The 19294-nt window shown below is 42.1% G+C and overlaps 1 protein-coding gene across 2 annotated transcripts in view; it reads left to right on the forward strand.

Moving 5' to 3' along the window:
• The window catches only part of tiam1a (TIAM Rac1 associated GEF 1a), a 64124-nt gene that overhangs the window by 32727 nt on the left and 12103 nt on the right, over nucleotides 1-19294 (forward strand). For both annotated transcript variants that reach the window (XM_079649851.1, XM_079649850.1), the window contains exons 10-17: nucleotides 2419-2565; nucleotides 2896-2970; nucleotides 5694-5864; nucleotides 7758-7862; nucleotides 8636-8717; nucleotides 8995-9081; nucleotides 11405-11617; nucleotides 12877-13010. In XM_079649851.1, coding sequence (XP_079505977.1) covers nucleotides 2419-2565; nucleotides 2896-2970; nucleotides 5694-5864; nucleotides 7758-7862; nucleotides 8636-8717; nucleotides 8995-9081; nucleotides 11405-11617; nucleotides 12877-13010 — 1014 coding nt within the window. The remainder of the gene's footprint in view (nucleotides 1-2418; nucleotides 2566-2895; nucleotides 2971-5693; nucleotides 5865-7757; nucleotides 7863-8635; nucleotides 8718-8994; nucleotides 9082-11404; nucleotides 11618-12876; nucleotides 13011-19294) is intronic.

A 19294-nucleotide genomic window follows, 5' to 3' on the forward strand; every position in this document is an offset into this window, starting at 1 on the left:
GTTTTTAAAGGCAATAATTTAAGCTTTGTTGGTTCAAGGTTTAATATGTACAATAAGTTCATTTCAATACGTTTTGCAATAAACATTGAACCAGTCCGGCCCTCGACTAGTACCCATTTTTGAATTTTGGCCCACTGTGTATTTGAGTTTGACACCCCTGCTCTACTGCAGGTTCTGCCCCAAATGCCGTACAAAATGGGGCTTTGACAAATTCTGCTTTCTAGTTGGCATGGAATATGTTATAAAAAAGGATGAAAGAGACTTTAAACTCGCTGAATTAATCTTGTTAAATGCTTTAAGATACAGAATAACTAGAGTCTAGAGAATAAATAATTATAGTCTATGGCAGCGGTTCACAACCTTTTTTATTTAATTTATTTTTATTTTTTACAGGCTAAAGACACAAACATGGACATAGCAATAACATATAGGAGACGACATTCCCATCTCAGACAAAGACAGAAGAAATGCAGATACAGTCAGTAGGATCACTTCAACATTTCACAAACAAAAATAGGTTGACAACCAAAAAACACAAAATGGCAAGCATATGTATTGTTCCTTTAGTCCAGGGGTCGGCAACCTTTTTGATATGAAGTGCCATTTAAAAAAATAATTGTTATCAGCGTGCCAACGATCGAGAATTATCAACGGGGGGGGGGGGGGGGGGGGTTGAGGAGCTTGACGCTCGTCAACTATCAGCAGGAGGGCGGGGGAGCCTCGCTGCAGGGAAGCAGTGTGTGTGTGGACCTGTCAGCGCAACTCACATGATGCCGAATTTAACAAACATTTAAATAATTGGGTTAAACGGCATAATAATAAGGACGATCGTCCGTTCTGTGATTCTCCAGAGCACACAAGTTATGATATTAGGGTCATGCAGAGCGAGATGAGATCGCTGTCCCTTTAAGAAAGAGAGAGAGAGGGGTGTGGCTTGTGCATGTGTGTTTGTGGATGGTAGAGCGACAGTGAGAGAACCTATGGAGAGAACGTGTGTATGTTTCTGGAAGTGAAACGAGGAAGCAGAAAAACAGAGGTCTGTGATGTATTTTGTGAAACAGAAAAACAGCTAAATAAATGCAACGGCCTCCCAAGAAGAGCTCGCCTCTCTCTAACGTGGGTTATTGAACCTGAAGCTTGTTGCTTCTGCCCTCCTCGATTACGGTCTGGGAGCCGACAGGAAAGTTCAACACAAAGATGGCCAGTCCGCCCCTTTGTAGCATATTATGTCGATGAGAGATGAGCAGATCGCCACTGGGCTTTCAACTAAATACACAGCCACGCAAAAACTGCGGCATTTGTACAGCTCCTTATGGGTACTGCAATTAGTGAAGTGCTTTCCTCCGTGGTGAAACGATCAGCACTGCACCACGGAGGAAAGCGGCAGAATGTCACCTGAAGATAAAGAGAGCGGGGCTGCATTGCGTGCATGGCTTCCTTCTGCAGGTAACGGGGAGACGCGCTCTGGCGGCGGTCTCGTTCAGGATCCGAAAATACAATTTAAATATTTTTGCACACTTATTCCACTTATGCCTAGTGTGCCACTGGTTACGGTGCCGCGTGCCAATGCTGGCACGCGTGCCAGGGGTTGCCGACCCCTGCTTTAGTCCCACTCTTTGTTAGAGCTCATTATTTCCCATTTCATGGCGTGTTGAGCCACCCTTTCATTTTTTGTGGCAATAATTTTTTACAAAATAAATTGTATTTTTAATCTACTCTTCAAACACCTTCAATTAAGATTACTCCTTGATTAACTTTTAAAAATATGTATTTTAGCCAGAAGAATAGTTGTATTTATTAACTGTGTGCGGTCTTCATCTAAAAGCCCAAATAAAATATGAAAGGGTGTAAATGTAAATTCAATTTTGCCGCCAAATAATTTGCAAAACATTATGATTTTCCTGAGCAACGGTCATTCCAGTCCTTGATAGCGGTCTGTTCTACTGGATTTACAACGTGTCACATGTTCTGAATTGACCAATCAGAACTTTATTTAGCCTTGAAAAAGGTTGGGAGCCGCTGGTCTATGGAAATGCTTTTACATTTCTCTTGTTATGAAACTGACTCTTTTAAACTTCTCTTTTGAAAAGTGAGTTCCTTGTGCTTTGATTTTTTAGTTCCGCTTATAGTGAGGACTCTACATATACAAATACACTTTGATCATAGATACCTAAAATGTTATCTTTATGTTTCCTAAATGCTAAATGGATACTGGATTTGATAAGCTGAATTCCATTCTTGACTCTGAACCTTTCTGCAGATAGCAGGCCATTTAGCTGTAAGATAGGTACGGCTTAGTAACAGATAAGGATAAGTGGATTGTAAGTGGATTACTGTAGCTGTAAGAACTATTGAGCAATTGTACAATTTTACAATAACACTATTTCCTTTGGATGAATGTTTTCTGTGATCTACCAGGTGGCAGCGCGGACAGAGTGCAGCATCAGGAGAAGGAACCAGGCCATGCCTCGGACCATCAGTAAACGCCGCAGCCGGTTCTCCTCTCTCTGGGGTCTGGACACCACCTCCAAGAGGAAGACCAAGGGACATCCTTCCATCAACCAGGTAACCATAGTGACACAAGCATTCTACAAACATTTGATTGATCTTACAGTGTTGAAAAAGTGTTATATTTTTGGAGACATATCCTGAAAGAGGTCATATTTTGCCAAATCATTTGTTCATGAAGCACTGGTGAGGTACCCAATCAGCTGCTAATCAACACTGTATGTTCATGTTGGTTTAGCATTCAATTAAAAATGCTCAGAAAAGATTTGCAGATTGGATAATTAGAGATTTTTCCAAGCAGTGTACAACTAGTGTGGAGGAAATAACTACGATGGATGAAACACATGTGGTTGCTGCTGAAATGTCTTATTCTCCGTGTGATTGCAGGTCTTTGTTGATGGGGTGGAGCCGCTGAGGAAACCTTTGGATCGCATGTTTGAAGACTCAGCCAGTGAGAAATCTGTAAGAGCTTAGCCATCTTTACTTGAGAACTAATACAAAACACTAATATACCTTATCACCAAGGACAATAATAGTATCACATTTTCCATTACTGTTTATTTTTAACAGTAACAATCTTCCTAAGTTCCCCCTCTCCTTCCTAGTCTGACATTCACTACAGAGAACCAGATCTCATGTAGCTGTAGGCTCACTCTTTGTCATTGTTTGCCTTTTGCATAAGCCAACATACAAATCACAAGGGCATCTAATAAACCTTTGTACTTGCATAAAGGGTTGTGAGCTTCTTAAGACCCAGAGGCTAGCAACACCGCTGGATTTTTCCACCTCCGTTCACTGAACTGAAATCCTTTTGGTGCGTTGGCTCTCCATTTAGTGGTTTATCTGGGGGAAGCACACATTCTCCTCACTCTTCTGCAACAATGAGCATTTCTTTGAGGTCATTTCCTAGCTTCTGCTTGAATGTTTTTAGACATTATTTCTCTCCTCGGAGTGGAAGGATAAATAAAGAATCTTGTCCCTTGAAGCCATTAGATAATTTTTGAGTATATTAACCACCTATTTCATCTTCTGGAGCTGTTCATCCTCCTGCACCACTCGCCAAATGATTGGCTTCACCGGACTTGCAGGAATAACTTGGTTTTATAACTGCCCTCTCCTTTCTCTTACTCCGCGTCATAGCCAGAAATAATGCAATTTCTCTTCTTCTCTACCATCCTATTGTGTGTCAAACACCTTTCTCAGATCAGTGTTGACAGATTCCCATTTCTTCTTTTCATTTGCCCCAGGCAATTCTCGCTCTAACAGCATCATTGGCTATCGACTGGAGGGATATTTCAGTCTGCTAATCCCTCTGAGACAAATGTAATCTGATCTGCTCAGATCATTAGCTTTCTGATGTTTCAACAAATTATGCAGGCATTTGCTTCCAAAAGGCCTTGCCGCTTCACACCATCTGTGCTCTTGTGTCACATTGACCACAATTTACAGAAAACTGCAAATGAATTATAACTTCAGAGAGAAAAATAGACGATCAAAGGCTACCATAGGGTTGTAGGTTTCCAGTATAGCAGGCTTATAAATAATACATTTATATGAACTGTAAGGAAAAATGTCCAATTACTCATGGGTTGTGCAAGGACAGGCATGCCAGCTCCATATTTGATGAGAACTGATAAAATGGAAGAAAACTCTGCAGCACTCACCCACTCTGACCGTTGGGGCCCCCAGTGGCACTGTGAGAGATTGATTTCCATCCACCCACGCCCCGCTTCAGCTGGCAGGGTATGGGATGACAGAGAAGAAATGCATAGGAACTAAAGTGCTTCAGTTTGTTTTAAGACAAAGCAGGAAACACTGTATCAGTAGGAACGAGCATCTCCAGTTAGATCACCGTAGATCCAAATACTCCCATCTGAGGGGCTTGTCCGAGCTTCAATTCCTTGTTTGTTATGGGGAATCCCACAGATGGAAAAAAGAGGGTGAGAAAGGGAGTTCTGTTTACCACCTTGGACCCCCCCCCCCCCCCCCCCCCCCCACCGGCGGCATCCAAAATGGGCCAGGAGGGGAGACAGATGGTACCAAAGGCTGGGGAGATCAGGGAGTTGGGGGGAGGCAATAGTTTTAGGACCCCCAGTCTGTTGTCTAACTGAAAACATGTTTATGATATTTATTTATTTTGAGCTGCGTGTGTCAGTGTTATAGTCATGCAATTGAAAAGGAAATGTACGGTGCATAAATGGCTACACACACACACACACACACACACACACACACACACACACACACACACACACACACACACACACACACACACACACACACACACACACACACATCCTGACCTCGCCGTACACTCATAAGCTTAAACTGCACAGCCCATTTTATTACAAACACAGCCCTGTAACCCGGTCATTCTGGAAACACAAAATCTCTCACACACACACACAAACACACACACACACACACACACGCGCACGCACACGCATGCACGCACGCACGCACGCACGCACGCACACACACACACACACACACACACACACACACCACAGACACACAAACACAGAGACCAGTCGGCAACAGTCAGCAGATTGTATGGCGCGAAAAAAAGATGGGGTGGAGGGAGATGATGGAGTGAAGTGTAGATAGAGGGGAAGGGGCACCAGAAGGAGAGGCAATTATTCGTGTTAGGGGGTTGCAATAGAGGAATGAAAGAATAAATGAGTTTGTGGAGGCTGTTACTTGATAGCAGCAGATAAGGTATCAGTGACAGGCAGTGTGAGGTCGAACAGAAGAGGCGAGCGGGACAGAGTCACAGGACAGAGGTCAGGCTGATGGGTTTAAAGGTCACACTCTCTGCTTTGAACAGAATACACACACATATGTAACAAATACCCACGCAGGGAGACAATTGTATCAAAAGGCTCTCATCAACACGGACAAATTCGATTTTGTAATCAGATCTCCTGCTGCTTTCAGGCCACCAACAGTTTCTATCTAATCAGCAAATGTAGGGGTTTTAAGAAGAAAAACAAGGAAGAATTACAAAGATTACTGCATTATTTTAGCCATCTGAATTGTTTATTCATTCTTCCCTTGGTGTATTATCAAACTGGAACTAAAAGGTTTTCATGATGCTATTGAATTAATGATGGAGCGCCATGGACTGTGTTTTCACCGAGGCTACTCAAAGTTGCTTAAATCTTCTGTATGTGTTGTTTTTTCAGAAGGAGAAAGACGGCTCGGTGAAAAGCGTTCCTCAGCAAAACGTAGAGAGCGACATTTGGGTTCCTGATTACCTGCAGCCCTCCTGGGTGTCTCTACCCAACAATAAGCCTGTCCTGGCCATCGTTCAGCCGGGGGAGACAGCGCTGGACGTCCTCAGCTCCGTCTGCAAGGTGAGACATTGCTGATAGCTGTGCACGGTGTACAATACAAGGTTCAAGGTTCAAGGCTTTTATTTGTCATACGTACATAGCTACAGTGTAGTTATGTCGATGATAATCTTAGGTCACGGGCTCCTCCAACACAATAACACAGAAAAACTGAAAAAATGGATATTCAGTATTTAATTTTTCTTTAATCATTTATTTAACACAGGGTGTCTGCGGGGTCTTAAAAAGTATTAAAAGTTGATATATCAATTTAGCGAAAATGAAGGCTATTAAAAAGTATTAAACGGCATTTTCCAAGGTATTAAATGTTGTAGCTTATTTTCAATAAGTATATAAATGGTCCAAAGAGGTTGTATCCTACAGTCTGCCTGAATGTAATCATTGCGTAGGTGTGTAGTGTGATTCTGTGTAGTTTATTTATGGCATCCCGTTGGATTTGACGTCATCTGAACAGGACATCGCACGCTCACTGCTTGATAGCGAGCGAAGGTCCGTTTACGCCGGTTGCTAAGCAACATCGTTATGGGGAAATGCAAGTCTGTGTCCAAATGGTTGGAAGATAAGGAGGAAGGACAATCAATACTGAATATAGTCAATGTGAGGTCAAGTGTGTTGCCAATGTAACCGGTTAAAACTCAAAGAGACGATGAGGTCTTAAAATGTAGGAAAGGGTCTTAAAAAAGGTCTTAAAAGGAATTACATTTGACTTCAGGATTCCTGCATATACCCTGTAACAGGGACAGTTCACATTAATCAACATTTTTGTAAATGTGCGAGATTTTTCATCTGTAGTCGCTGGACAGATTTGGTAAGTCAACCTAAAACAAATGTCATTTTAAACAAGTAAATGCAATCAAATAAAAACATGCAACATACAGTACTGGAAATCTTAATAAACAAAACAAAATAAAATAAAACAAAACAAAATAAGAAAAGGTTAAAACATAGGCCCAACCTTTGTGCTCTAGACGTTCATTGCTTTGTTGCACAATAGCCTGCGCACATATGAAGACGTGCAAACATGTTCCAGTTAAACCGGTAGTAGTAAACAGCTGTTTAGATTGCAAGTATTTCATTTCAACAGGCCTGTCAAACACACGCAATCTTGAAGAACGAGGCTCATAAAATTCTGTCTATGGAAGTTTAGAATACCATAAGTGGTTACATATGAATAGAAACATTTTTTCTACTCTGATTAAATTATTCTTGAAGTGAAATCTGAGGATAGCTGAGATGGGAGATTGTTCCTGTGTACATAGAACGACAGTGTCTCAGATCCCTTCTTGTCAATTCTCCTGGCCATCCATCTCCTTTTTCTTCCTCGTTGGTATCAGCCAGAGACGCGCTACGTTAATGACGTCTAATGATACGTATGTGTTCCGCTCAAGGGTTTGTTAGAACACATGGGCGAAGCTGATTGACGTGTGTGTGTGTGTGTGTGTGTGTGTGTGTGTGTGTGTGTGTGTGTGTGTGTGTGTGTGTGTGTGTGTGTGTGTGTGTGTGTGTGTGTGTGTGTGTGTGTGTGTGTGTGTGTGTGTGTGTGTGTGTGTGTGTGTGTGTGTGTGTGTGTGTGTGTGTGTGTGTGTGTGTGTGTGTGTGTGTGGGCGCGTTTGTGTGCATGCGTGACAAGGAACTGGAGCATCTAATTCATGACCCCTGTGTGTTACATGCATGTGGATATATGTGGATTATTTACATGACTGGATACATATATGTCATTTTGTCAGAGGATCTAGGAGTGGTGCTTTGATAAGTGGGTTTAGAATACTATCCATGTGTTACAGTAGAACACAGAATAAAGAAGATCAATAAGAGCGATTATGTTTTTCTAATTTTGGAATCAAGTTTTCAACACTTATTCACCTCTCTCTTCATTTCCCTCCTGTTTTGTTGCAGACCCATAAGATAGACCCCTCTGGACACTACCTGCGCTTGAAGATGTGTATTGACAACAAAGTACTCTTTTATGTTCCCACACTTGAAGAGGACATCTCTGATCTGGTGAGAACAAACACTGAAGCACTGTGTTCATAACTTGAATATTGGAGACTGAACTGATAATGAACCAGGAAACCAGGTCTTTTCAGCAGATATTCAATATCCGATTCGGATTCTTCAACGTATCACTAATTAATCTTTGTTTTATTCTCGGCATTTCTGGATGCGAGCTTGTGCATGTTTTATGACTTGGTTGACAGATTTGATTTGCAATGCATATGCAACTCCCATGATGGAAAAGATGTACCATGCCATATGCTATAAATTATGCAAAATAACATTCTGAGTGTATTATGTGCGCTGTTATTCGGCTAAACAATCATTCTCATTGAAAAAGACCTCACCTCTCTACTCAATCCCCAAAATGAATTCTCTTAGCGACGGTGCTTTGTAGGGGAAACACTGAACTCTGTCTCAAAGCAAAGTCATTGTATAACTCGCCCCTTTTTCCTCAAGAGGTCTTTTATCTCCCTGCTTTGATCAGTGATATTTCTCCACAGTGAATGCCATTACACACGGCAGACTTCTGTCCCTGTCTGTTGCTCGATACACACAGCTGTGTCTATGCTTTCGCCCGCTGAGGGGTCAAACCCTTCTCTGTGCACCCACTCACTGCTCAGACCTGACCTGGATTTTGACCCCACAACCTTCACTCGCAATTGCTCTGTTAAGGAGCCTGAATAATACATGAACTTGTACTGAGAGCCATAACATGACCTTGAACTCCAATCCTTCCATTTTGTAGCCAATTAAATAGCATTTTCTTGTGTTTGCAGCTCTACAAAGAGATTGAGGTTTGCCCCAAAGCCACCAAGGTGATCCGGTTCGACAAAGCCGAGTCCTGCACAATTGGATATGGTATGCCGTCCTCCGACAATACCCCCTTTTGAACCCTTTTTCTGTTCCGACTCTTACATTCTGTATCAAATTGATTTCATAATAGACTTCATGAGTCATGCTTTGTTAGAGGCTAACGGGGACTGACCCAGTTTGAGTGCATTTCATCCTAGGTGGATCCAATTGTGCTCAGTAGTTATGAGACAGCATTGCACATTGTCAAATAGAGATGTTTGAAAGAGGACTAAAGGAATGAATGGCTGAATCTCTTATTGTGACTTCTTATCTATTTCTGCAGGTTTTTCCGTGGCAGTCCTAGATGAGGAAGGGACGCAGCAGCTCCATATTACTGAAGTGAAAGCAGAGGGACTAGCCTCAGCCAAAGGTAAGCATTTTAAATCAACAAACAAACAAACATGAAGTGTACTTTACTTTCAGTTCCTTGAGAGTTGATATTTAGACAAAGAAAACCAAACAAAAGTCCACCACAGTTTCCATAGATGAATCTGAGTGCAGTGACCTCAGGGGTTGTGTAAAGGCTATACGAAAGCTCGGTACATATTTCCCTCTTGAGTTGACATTGCAAACTCAACACTGGAACGCCTCACCTGCAAAACACCTGATCCCACATGACATCTTATCAGTGCAGCTTTGTGTGACGGCATCAGATACTGAGCCAACAGCTGAATGTCTTTTGATGAGAGACAGAGGCCTGCTTACTTAGAACAGAGTAGAAAATAAATGGTTGTCTCAACAAAGGCGGAGCTGCACACTTATTACAGATGCTTTGTTTTTATTTTAAATGGTATGGATCAATGAGGATTTACAAGGCAATAAACATCAACTTGCAATCCAAAAAAAAAAAAATGTCTGTCCACGTGACAGCAACTTCAAAGCAGAAAAACATCCGGGTGCTTGCCAAACATACGCCTTTAAAGTCTTGAATCATCTGTTCTAAGCACTTTAGTTTTCCATCAGTCGTATTTTCTTGTTTGTATAGTGAAAAAGGCATTATCAAATGTGTCAAAAACCTACAAAAAAACATTGTATAAAAGCTATAAATCTGTGGATTCCTTCTTCTTCATGAGTGCAAATAACAAAAAATGCATTCCTTTGTCTGCATGGGACTGCTGTTTGAATAGCTGGGTCTGGAGATCAACCCCCGTTCGTTAGTCTCTATCTTTGAACAGAGCCCAGAGACCTAATGGGTTGGAGAAACACACGGCTGCTCTGTAGATTCAACACTAATGTATAGAAAATAACATGCCCTACTATTGTGCCCTCAGGGTGAGACCAAGGTTACTCAAGTGTGAGATTGTGTCCTCCAGTGCATTAGCAATCTAAAAAAGCTGCTAGCTAAGCAGGCAGAGGATAGAGCCCGCGCTGCACCCTCATAGGCCAGTAGAGATAGAAAATGCTACCGGCATACACACAACACAATGCATCTTTTTTTTTGGTAAGATTAGGCTATATTCTGCTGAATCACTGAATAAAGTACATGTTCAACATTAGTAGGTCCGTGTGTAGACTGGCATGTTCCTTTGTGTTTGCATGCACGCGTTTTACTAACAGTGAAAAGGATGAATGAGGAGTGAAAGAAATCACGCTTCAATTTCTGCAGGGCACACGCAGAAACCAGGCCATCACTGGACAAGGAGCCCCAAAGGGTTCTCTCTCTCTCTCTCTCTCTCTCTCTCTCTCTCTCTCTCTCTCTCTCTCTCTCTCTCTCTCTCTCTCTCTCTCTCTCTCTCTCTCTCTCGCTCATATTCCTGCTCCCCCTCCCCCTTACAGAAGCGTACACATAGACACACACATGCAACACACACAGCTAAGCACACATCAGCAGTATATGACCAGAGGGGTTATCTCTCTGTCCAATAAAGACTCTGCTACAGCTGACATTTCACATCCCAGACAACTAGGTCATATCTTAGAGCTAAATGTGTGGCTGTATATATGTGACTATGTGTGTCTGTAGCAGTTAGTGTACTATGAAAGCCATACCAAAGAGTTGTTCCACTTTTGTATCAAAGTAAACAATATAAAAAAGGGTAACAAGCAAACATGTGACTGTGCAAACAGGAACAAAACCCTTTGTCTTTTTTAATAAGCAGGTGAGACAGCTGTCACAACCAATCAGGTTCATCGGGGGGGGGGGGGGGAGGTTGACTGCTAATTGATCGGCTGATTGAGTTCTAATTCTCAATTAGCTTAGGTGGGCACAGGTGGTCGAGGGGCGGGGCCAGAGAGAAAGCTGTGTTCCAGTGTGTTCCATGGTTTGTCTTTCATACATAGCACCACAGACATGATAGGACAGAAATAGACAGCATTGCACACTCCTTCTTAAAGCCAGTCTCTTAAGATCAGCGTGTGCCTGAAGCGAACATGCAAAGAAGGATGCATTTTTAATGTTCTGGAACACATTGGAGAGCCAACATGTCTGATTAACCACAGAGCTGCTGTTGAGCAGTACGGCACTAAAGTATTGTTTGTGTAGATCCTTTGTACGCGTTAGTAATCTTGAGTTGGCGGCCTGAAGAAAAGCTACTGTGTAGGATGGTTTACAATCCTTTCACTTACTTTGCCTTGCTTCTATTGCTTTCAGCGCTTGCAATGTATTTCCGTCCATAATTAAGCCTTTGAGTTGTTCAGCATTAAAGCTGCAACGAACACTTCTCACTTTGTTTTGTCCCTTCATTCTCCACCAGGTCTGAAAGCAGGGGATGAGATTCTCTTGCTGAACGGCAAGCCAGCATCCGCGCTCCAAATGGACGATATGAGGGCCGCCTTTGCAAACCAAGCGCTGACCTTGAGTGTGAGCACCCTGCCCCAGATGGACCCTCGGGTGCTGTGCCCTCTTCCCCCCCGGCGCTCTGATGCAGAGCAGAACCCGACTACAGACATCTTCTCCCAGAGCCAAGGTAAAGCTCACTGTTCTATGGAAACTAAGTTGTGGATGCTTGGAGTAAGTTGTGATAAATTGGGCTTCAAACTATGGAAACATTGATTAGATAATATATAGAAACAGTGTCCTCTAGTGACACATATAGTGAGTTTCTTTTCCCCTTTCAAATGATATCTAAATGTTGTTAATGCCATTTAAATCCAGTTGAATGAGAAGAGTGGAAAGTTGACCTGTTAACCAATGTCAGTTATAGTTGTCCATACCAATGCCTCCTATATCTATATCTTCATAGCATTTAATACAACTGATTGAGAGGGATTGGTAGAGTCTTTTGAAATCTAAAACAAAACAATCCAATTATTTTAGGAAATCTGAGATTGCAGTGATGCTCTTTGTATATATTATTTCCCATTTCTCTTATGTTCCATCATACATCCTCTGAAACCCCAATTCTATGTAGCTGAAGAATACAGATGGTGTTTTTTTTTTTGTATTCAAGCAGAGGGTGAAAAGGGCGTTCTTCTAATTATGCATGGATGCAGTCTGATAACCAACCTGCAGGCAGCCGCCAGCTTTCCTCTGACCTGCTCGTTTTATCCGTGCAAGGGCAACATTTGTATTCCTTTCATAAATTGGGTCTTTCAGTGAACAGGCTGACAAGCTGGCATTGTTTAAACAGGGACTCGGAGCACTATGAATATTAATATGAATCCTTGAGGAGTGTAGATCTGTCATTGTGCAGAATATGCCATACGCACAGGGTCAGACGGGGAGTCAAAAGACTTCAGCAGCCAAAGGGAGGTTATCTATGATATCATGCTTAAGAAGGGACGGGTGGACACAAAAGTGCTTCAACACGGAGGGAAAATATAGGAAACGTCTCCTTGATACTGATGGAATAAAAGAGATAATATATATGGTAAAGCTAGAGGTTACAGGGATATCTTAATTAACATCATTCTCACCCAATCTTTAAAAAAAAAAAATGAGGCTAGCAAATGCTATTTGATATGATGTTTGTGAAAGCAATACTCCAGGGAGAAGGGATGTCTACGTTGAGGTTACTTTTTCAAAACATGTATTGTGCATGCATCAAGAAGGATAACCCGACACTCAAAGTTCTCTTTAACATCAATAAAAGTGTTAAAAAAATAATGGAATGCATAAGCACGTAGATTAAACAAAATACAACATTTGATCTATATACTCCATTTGAATGATTGGGTACACTACACACAGCTTTAATGTACACGTTTCCTCTGTCTGTGTCTGTAGAGGACATCCTGGATGAAGTGTCGGGGCTGACAGTGGAGAGCCCAGATCAAAGTATGGATGAAGGATCACGACTGACCCCGCAGAGTCCTGGAGATTATCAGGAAGACAAAACCTGCTTGGGGACAGGACAGAAGGTAGGATATGACATGCAAAGACACAGCTTTCAGATGAGTACAAACTCAGACATTTTGTGAATCAGAGCCGGTGATTATCAGTCTAGTTTTCAGTATCGAACACACCATGTCTGATGTGTTCTTACACATACCAGCAGTTTTGGTGTCTGTGTGTGACTTGGGGATCAATGCTTAAAAGTGGCTAATTAGCTTAATTGTTGAGCTGCCATAATTCAGCCTGATGACTTTATCTAGCAGTAGTAGTGTGCTTTATTTCACTCTGTTTCTGATCTGAGATCTGTCAGACAGAAAAGGGCTTGTTGGTATCACTGACCAACACATTCTTGATCGTGTAAAGAAACACTGAGAGTCCATGTGTTTATGATAATATGAAAACCCTCTGGCAGGTCTTATCCTACATATTTCTATTTCTTCACCCGTGTCAGGTGTTTTTTTTTTTTTTTTTGCGTTGCATGTAGCCAGAAACTTGGAAGATGTTCAGAGGCTTTTTTCCTCGTTTGTTACCTGTGACCTTTACACAAAGGCTGTTTTGGGGCTGAATGATGTGAGACAAGAAGTGTGCAAGTGTTCTCACACACACACACACACACACACACACACACACACACACACACACACACACACACACACACACACACACACACACACACACACAACAGCCATTACACTATGTCTCAAAGACTCATAACCGCTTTGAAGTTGCTTTTTATTGAATGACTCATTCTTACAGCATTTTTTGTATTTCTGTTGACATCTACAGTTTAATCTTATTCCTACATAAATAACACATTTAGTTTTATACACTACTGACAACATTTTACATGACTGTGCTGTGTGCGCACTGGGGGTGTGTGTGTGTGTGTCGAGATGGAGACAGAGACAGGTGAGTGAAGAAGTGAGTGAACGGCATCACTGTCTCATTAAGAACATGTCTGGTTCGATCAGGGTCGGCACAGTGATTGCCTGGATACGCCTTGTGCCAGCCGGTCTCCCTTGGAAACGGTTGTCGCTTCCATTACCATGGCAATGTCTGATAACCAGTACCCACTTGAACCATTTTTTTTGGTACCACCGAGAAATGGAAAAAAAGGCGAGGAAGGGGAAGGGACAGCGCTGATTTGTGTCAGTGAGCTTCAGTCTCGAGGCGAACTAATGGGAGAGGTCAGAGTCCTGTTGGACAGTCGCAGTTCTGCGACTTCAATGTGCCATTATTCGTTGGGAGTTTGAAAAGATGAGATATCCCAACAGATAGGGCTGGATGGAAACGCGAGGTTGGTTTTACTTTCACTTTGCGCCTTTGATGTGAGGAGAATATCCAGCTGTCCCAAACTTGTTTAACTCAACAGTCTCAGAGTGTAACAAACATGCAAGAGGGAATCCATTTAAATTCATCCAAACAAAACAACGGCATAAAACAAAAAAAAGCAGTATGCAATCTTTACATAACACATTTTGCAACGTGTGCAGTTGAATCATTTTAATGTTTCAAAATGTTATGCAATGTTTCCAGTGCCATAGCTGTCTGTTGTTTTTTCTACAGTGAAGGAGGCTCATTAAAGCTTCTTCTTACCATGTAGATGAGGGCACACTTGAGTATGCAAATGAGAGAAGGCTTCAAATCTTCAGCCAGCACAAAATCCAACGATTGTTTTTTTGATCAATAAATAGGTTAGCTGAGGAAGTAGCATCCCACTGAGTCCAACCTGTTATTTAAGAAAGCTTGAGAAACAGATTGTTTTTACCTTGTGATGTCGTCCCTTGGTGTTTAATGCTTAGTCGTGGTTTATTATCAGATGTTGTTGTTACACATACAAAGGGAAAGCAAAGGAAAACCTCCTGCTCCAATGTGCTGTCTGTTTTCCCCTAATTTCCATCTGTTGTCTGATTTACTCTTGTTTTGTCATCCTCCTTTTTTCTCTTTCCTTTGTTCGTCCTTGGATTTATCGTCATATATTTTGTCCCAATAACTGAGATCAACGACGTTACCGTGTCCTGTTTCAGATTTGACAGCTCAGTGATCTTTCTTTGTCCTTTCTGATCATCCTGTCTCATTATCGTTGTTTTGAATGCTTTTTCTTTTCTCTTGTCCTTCAAGTTTCCCTGTGACTCCCTGTCCTTGTTTTCCCTCCTCCTCCTCTTCCTCCTCCTCCTCCTCTTCCTCCTCACTAACCTCCCGCTGCTCCTTTCCATAAACAACATGAGGCTGCTGTCTGTTTTTAAACCGCTCCGCTCCACACGCCTCCTGCGGGCCCTGACCTGAGCCTGAGGCACTTGGACCCAACTTGCCACAGACTCCCTAGAAACTTTTCCAAACCATGTTATTTATCTTCCTAAAAATGTTTCCCCCCTTTTTTCGCTCATGTTGATCACAATTTATTTCCCCCACTCTTCTCTTTGTGACGCCTCTAAAGGGCTGAAGATTGCGTCTCACCTCATTTCACCCGCTGCCTGCGGTCACATGGTGGCAAGACTGAGGGAAAACGAGGCAAAGTGGGACAATTTTAATTATCCCACACTCTAATTACTTCATTCTCGGCAGTGTTTCACATCATTTAGTGGAGACAAATGAGTGTCTGGCTAGCCGGAGGAAACGGGGGGGGGTTCATTATTTTAGACAAAGCGCAGAGCAACCTCGTCAATATGATCAACCAACGGCGGTATAAAACAGTGATTGCTTGTGATAATAGAGATGACGGTGATTGCTCGTGTTCTCCAAGGTGTAGTCAGCCTCACTGACAAGTGCTGGTTATAATTTACAAACCTCTATCAGTTTTGCTCAGGGGGATCTGAAATGGGGAAAAGCACTTTTGACTGTATGAAGGGTGGGGGGTAGTGTTCATCATCTATGTTTTGATTGACTCCTGATGGTATAATTCAGTTTAAATTGCTCCGTGCATGCAGTGCATTTGTTTTAAGTAGTGACTGACTTCTCCTAGATAAATTAAATACATCTCTAATTTTATGCATATTTTTAAATAGCCTGTTTATTTGCCTCTTCCTCAGGCGTAACATCTTTCTGCCAGTTGTTGCTGTCATTTCATAGTTTTCCACTAGAGGGCGCACTGTGCTGATTCATGAGCCTGCAACACAAGAATAGTGTTTCTTATTCTGAGCACATAACCAAACAAAGATCGAAATGAACATTAATAAAGTGTGTTTACTCGCATTGAATGGATTTGTTCAGTTCTCAGACATTTTCCAGATTTGAATGGCACATCATAAGTGAAAATAAAAATGATGTGCTGTTACTGTATGCATGCACGGCTGTCACAACTGTTTTAAGTACAGACAGAAACTCCTTGCATTTCATATTCACATTTGCTTCACTCTCATAACTTCCCTGAGCAGGAAGCATACAGTCTGCACTGCTTTCAAATCTTTTATGCATAGATTTGTGAAGACTCGTGTCATAACATAATCATCCTTTCACTTCAGATTAAATGATTAAAGTCTCTCTGTCATGGCTTGATCCCATCATTCCTCGCAGGGATTTATAGATTTGCATGTTTCCCTTATTTCAGATGAAACTGAACTTCAAGACTCCCCCTTCCTCCCCTCCCCCTCTCTGTGTTCACTGACATTGACAAGTACATGCCTGCTCTTGAGTATGAGTGCATGCCATCGAAATTGCTATATTCCTACAATGTAATACTGCAAGGAACAATACCCAAAGTGTGTACAAGTGTGTGTGTATGCCAGGTTATGTGGACATGTGTAATCTGTTTTTATCCCGGCTCTCACTTTACGTGGTTTCAGCTGACGGTTGACGGAGCAGGTTGGGGCTTGCCTCCCTGCTCCTCCCTCTCTCTGTTCTTTAGGGTGGGTCTATGATTTAGTATATTTTGTAAAAGAATAAAGATTCGCCTCGGGATTAGGAAATGCCTGTGTTGGACTGACTAGATAAAAGGTATTGCTGCCGGGGATCTCTTTTATGTACACGCTTATTTACGTGCATGTTTGTAGGTGTTTGTGTTCACTCGTAGCCTACTCTTTTGCTGATTCATCAGACTACATGTGTGTGTTATTGAAACCTCGCTTGCATTTGACAAAAAGTTATGTATGCTTACATTTTTTTTTTACAGTAACGATCGTTTTTAAAGATCTATTTCAACTGAGGTTTTGAGCAAAAAGTGCACATTTCATTCAGTGTTCCTGTAAAAAAAACCATTGACCTTCGCTTGTATTCAAAAGCCGTTACCTTTTCTTATCTCTGCTCCAGAACTTGACTGTTAAGAAAGTGTCTTAATCCCACAAGTATTACAAAACTCTTATCGCTCAAAGTGAGCAGCTCTTGTGGTATGCTGCTAACCCATAATTAAATTGTCAAGGGCGGTGTATTTGAAGCCTGATGCAATAAATTAAGGTGTGAGAACTTGAAGATCCCGTCTGACATATCATTTATAGAAAATACCTCAAGCTGATTTACCTACAAGGAAGACATGTGTGGCGCTTCATGGCGATTCTTATTTTGCTGGGTATGTTTTCATTTTAAATTGATTCCTTTCGATTGTGTAATCTTGCTTGAGTGGATGCTTTCAGAGGCTCATTTTGAAAGATGAGAGCTAATACATAATCTGTGTTTAACAACGCGGCTGTCCTTTCCCAAAGTGTGGGGACATGTCTTTCTGAGTTGCGATGAAAGGGAGATACCTGTTGTCTTTACGTGCCGTCCCTGTGTCCCTGTGTCCCTGTGTTTGGCTCTCACCACCCACTGTTATTTCACCTCCCTTTCTCTCCTCCCTCCTTTCTCCTCCCCTCTCTTCTTCTGTCCCTCGCGACGACGTAATGTTTGATCTCGTTATCTAATGTAGTATTCTCCCTTTGCTGTTGAGGATGCTTGCAAACATCTGGACAGAAGTAGAAGACAGGGGAGCATGCAGAGGATTTGAGAAAGAGACTGATAGGATGCTTTTAGGATAAGGTGACATGAGAGCGCTTCAATCTGTTTGGACCTATTTTGTTTCGCTGCCACATTATAGATTTTTTCAACAGCAGTAATGAGTGTTGATTAGCAAAGTATTTACTCTTACAGTTTTAGTCAGTTTGTTTGGACACGTTGAAGACCAACACATCCTGCACTGTAGTATCAGTCGTACGTTTTGGAGGAAGATGCTGTAGAAACTAATCCTCCTGGCACTGAGGAATCAAAGCTTCCTGGAAAGGAAAATCAGGACAGGAACGGACAACCGACTTTTTGTTGAACTCTGTCTGACCTGCCAGCATGTCGGCTTTTAAGAAGAGCAGGAACTCCGGACGCTCGACAGAATCCGTCTATGATATGTTACAGCTGGTGAGCCTCGGTGTGTGTGTGGATGCTTATGTGTGTGTGTGTGGATTCTTGTGTGTGTGTGTGTGTGTGTGGATGCTTGTGTGTGTGGATTCTTGTGTGTATGCTTGTGTGTGTGTGTGTGTGGATGTGTGTGTGGATGCTTGTGTGTGTGTGTGGATGCTTGTGTGTGTGTGTCTGTGGATGTGTGTGTGTGTGTGTGGATGCTTGTGTGGATGCTTGTGTGTGTGTGGATGCTTGTGTGGATGTGTGTGTGTGTGTGGATGCTTGTGTCTGTCTGTGTGTGTGTGGATGTTTGTGTCTGTCTGTGTGTGTGTGGATGGTTGTGTGGATGTGGATGTGTGTGTGTGTGTGTGTGTGTGTGTGTGTGTGTGTGGATGCTTGTGTGTGTGTGGATGTGTGTGTGTGTGTGTGGATGCTTGTGTCTGTCTGTGTGTGTGTGGATGTTTGTGGATGCGTGTGTGTGGATGCTTGTGTGTGTGGATGTTTGTGTGTGTGTGCGTGTGTGTGTCGGTCTGTGTGTGTGGATGTTTGTGGATGCGTGTGTGTGGATGCTTGTGTGTGTGTTTGTCTGTGGATGCTTGTGTTGTGGATATGATCCTGCAGAGGTCACTGATTAGGATGGGGCCAACAGTGCTGAGGCTTGAGGTTCACTCCCAGCAGGAATAATGAATGTCAGAGTTTTGACTGATCACCCATTGTGATGGCATGGACTTTAGTGTTCAGGCTTTATCTTATTATCCTGTTTATATCTCAGTGGAATTTATAAATAAATATTATTCTTTGTTTCAATAATCATTGTGCTGAAAATCTAACAATTGGCATTTTGGGTTAAGTTGATTTGAAATATTGAATGCAGTGAATGATACTTGAGCATTGCTTATCTTGAATTTAATCCGTAAAATTCTAATTACTGACTGTTTGGTTTTTCTGCTGCCCTTTTTTATTGGATTAGAAAGTTGTCATCACTTCTTAATTAGTAGCGATGGTAAAGCAC

Source organism: Notothenia rossii (genome assembly GCF_949606895.1).
Source record: "Notothenia rossii genome assembly, chromosome: 9".
Taxonomy (NCBI): Eukaryota; Metazoa; Chordata; class Actinopteri; order Perciformes; family Nototheniidae; genus Notothenia; species Notothenia rossii.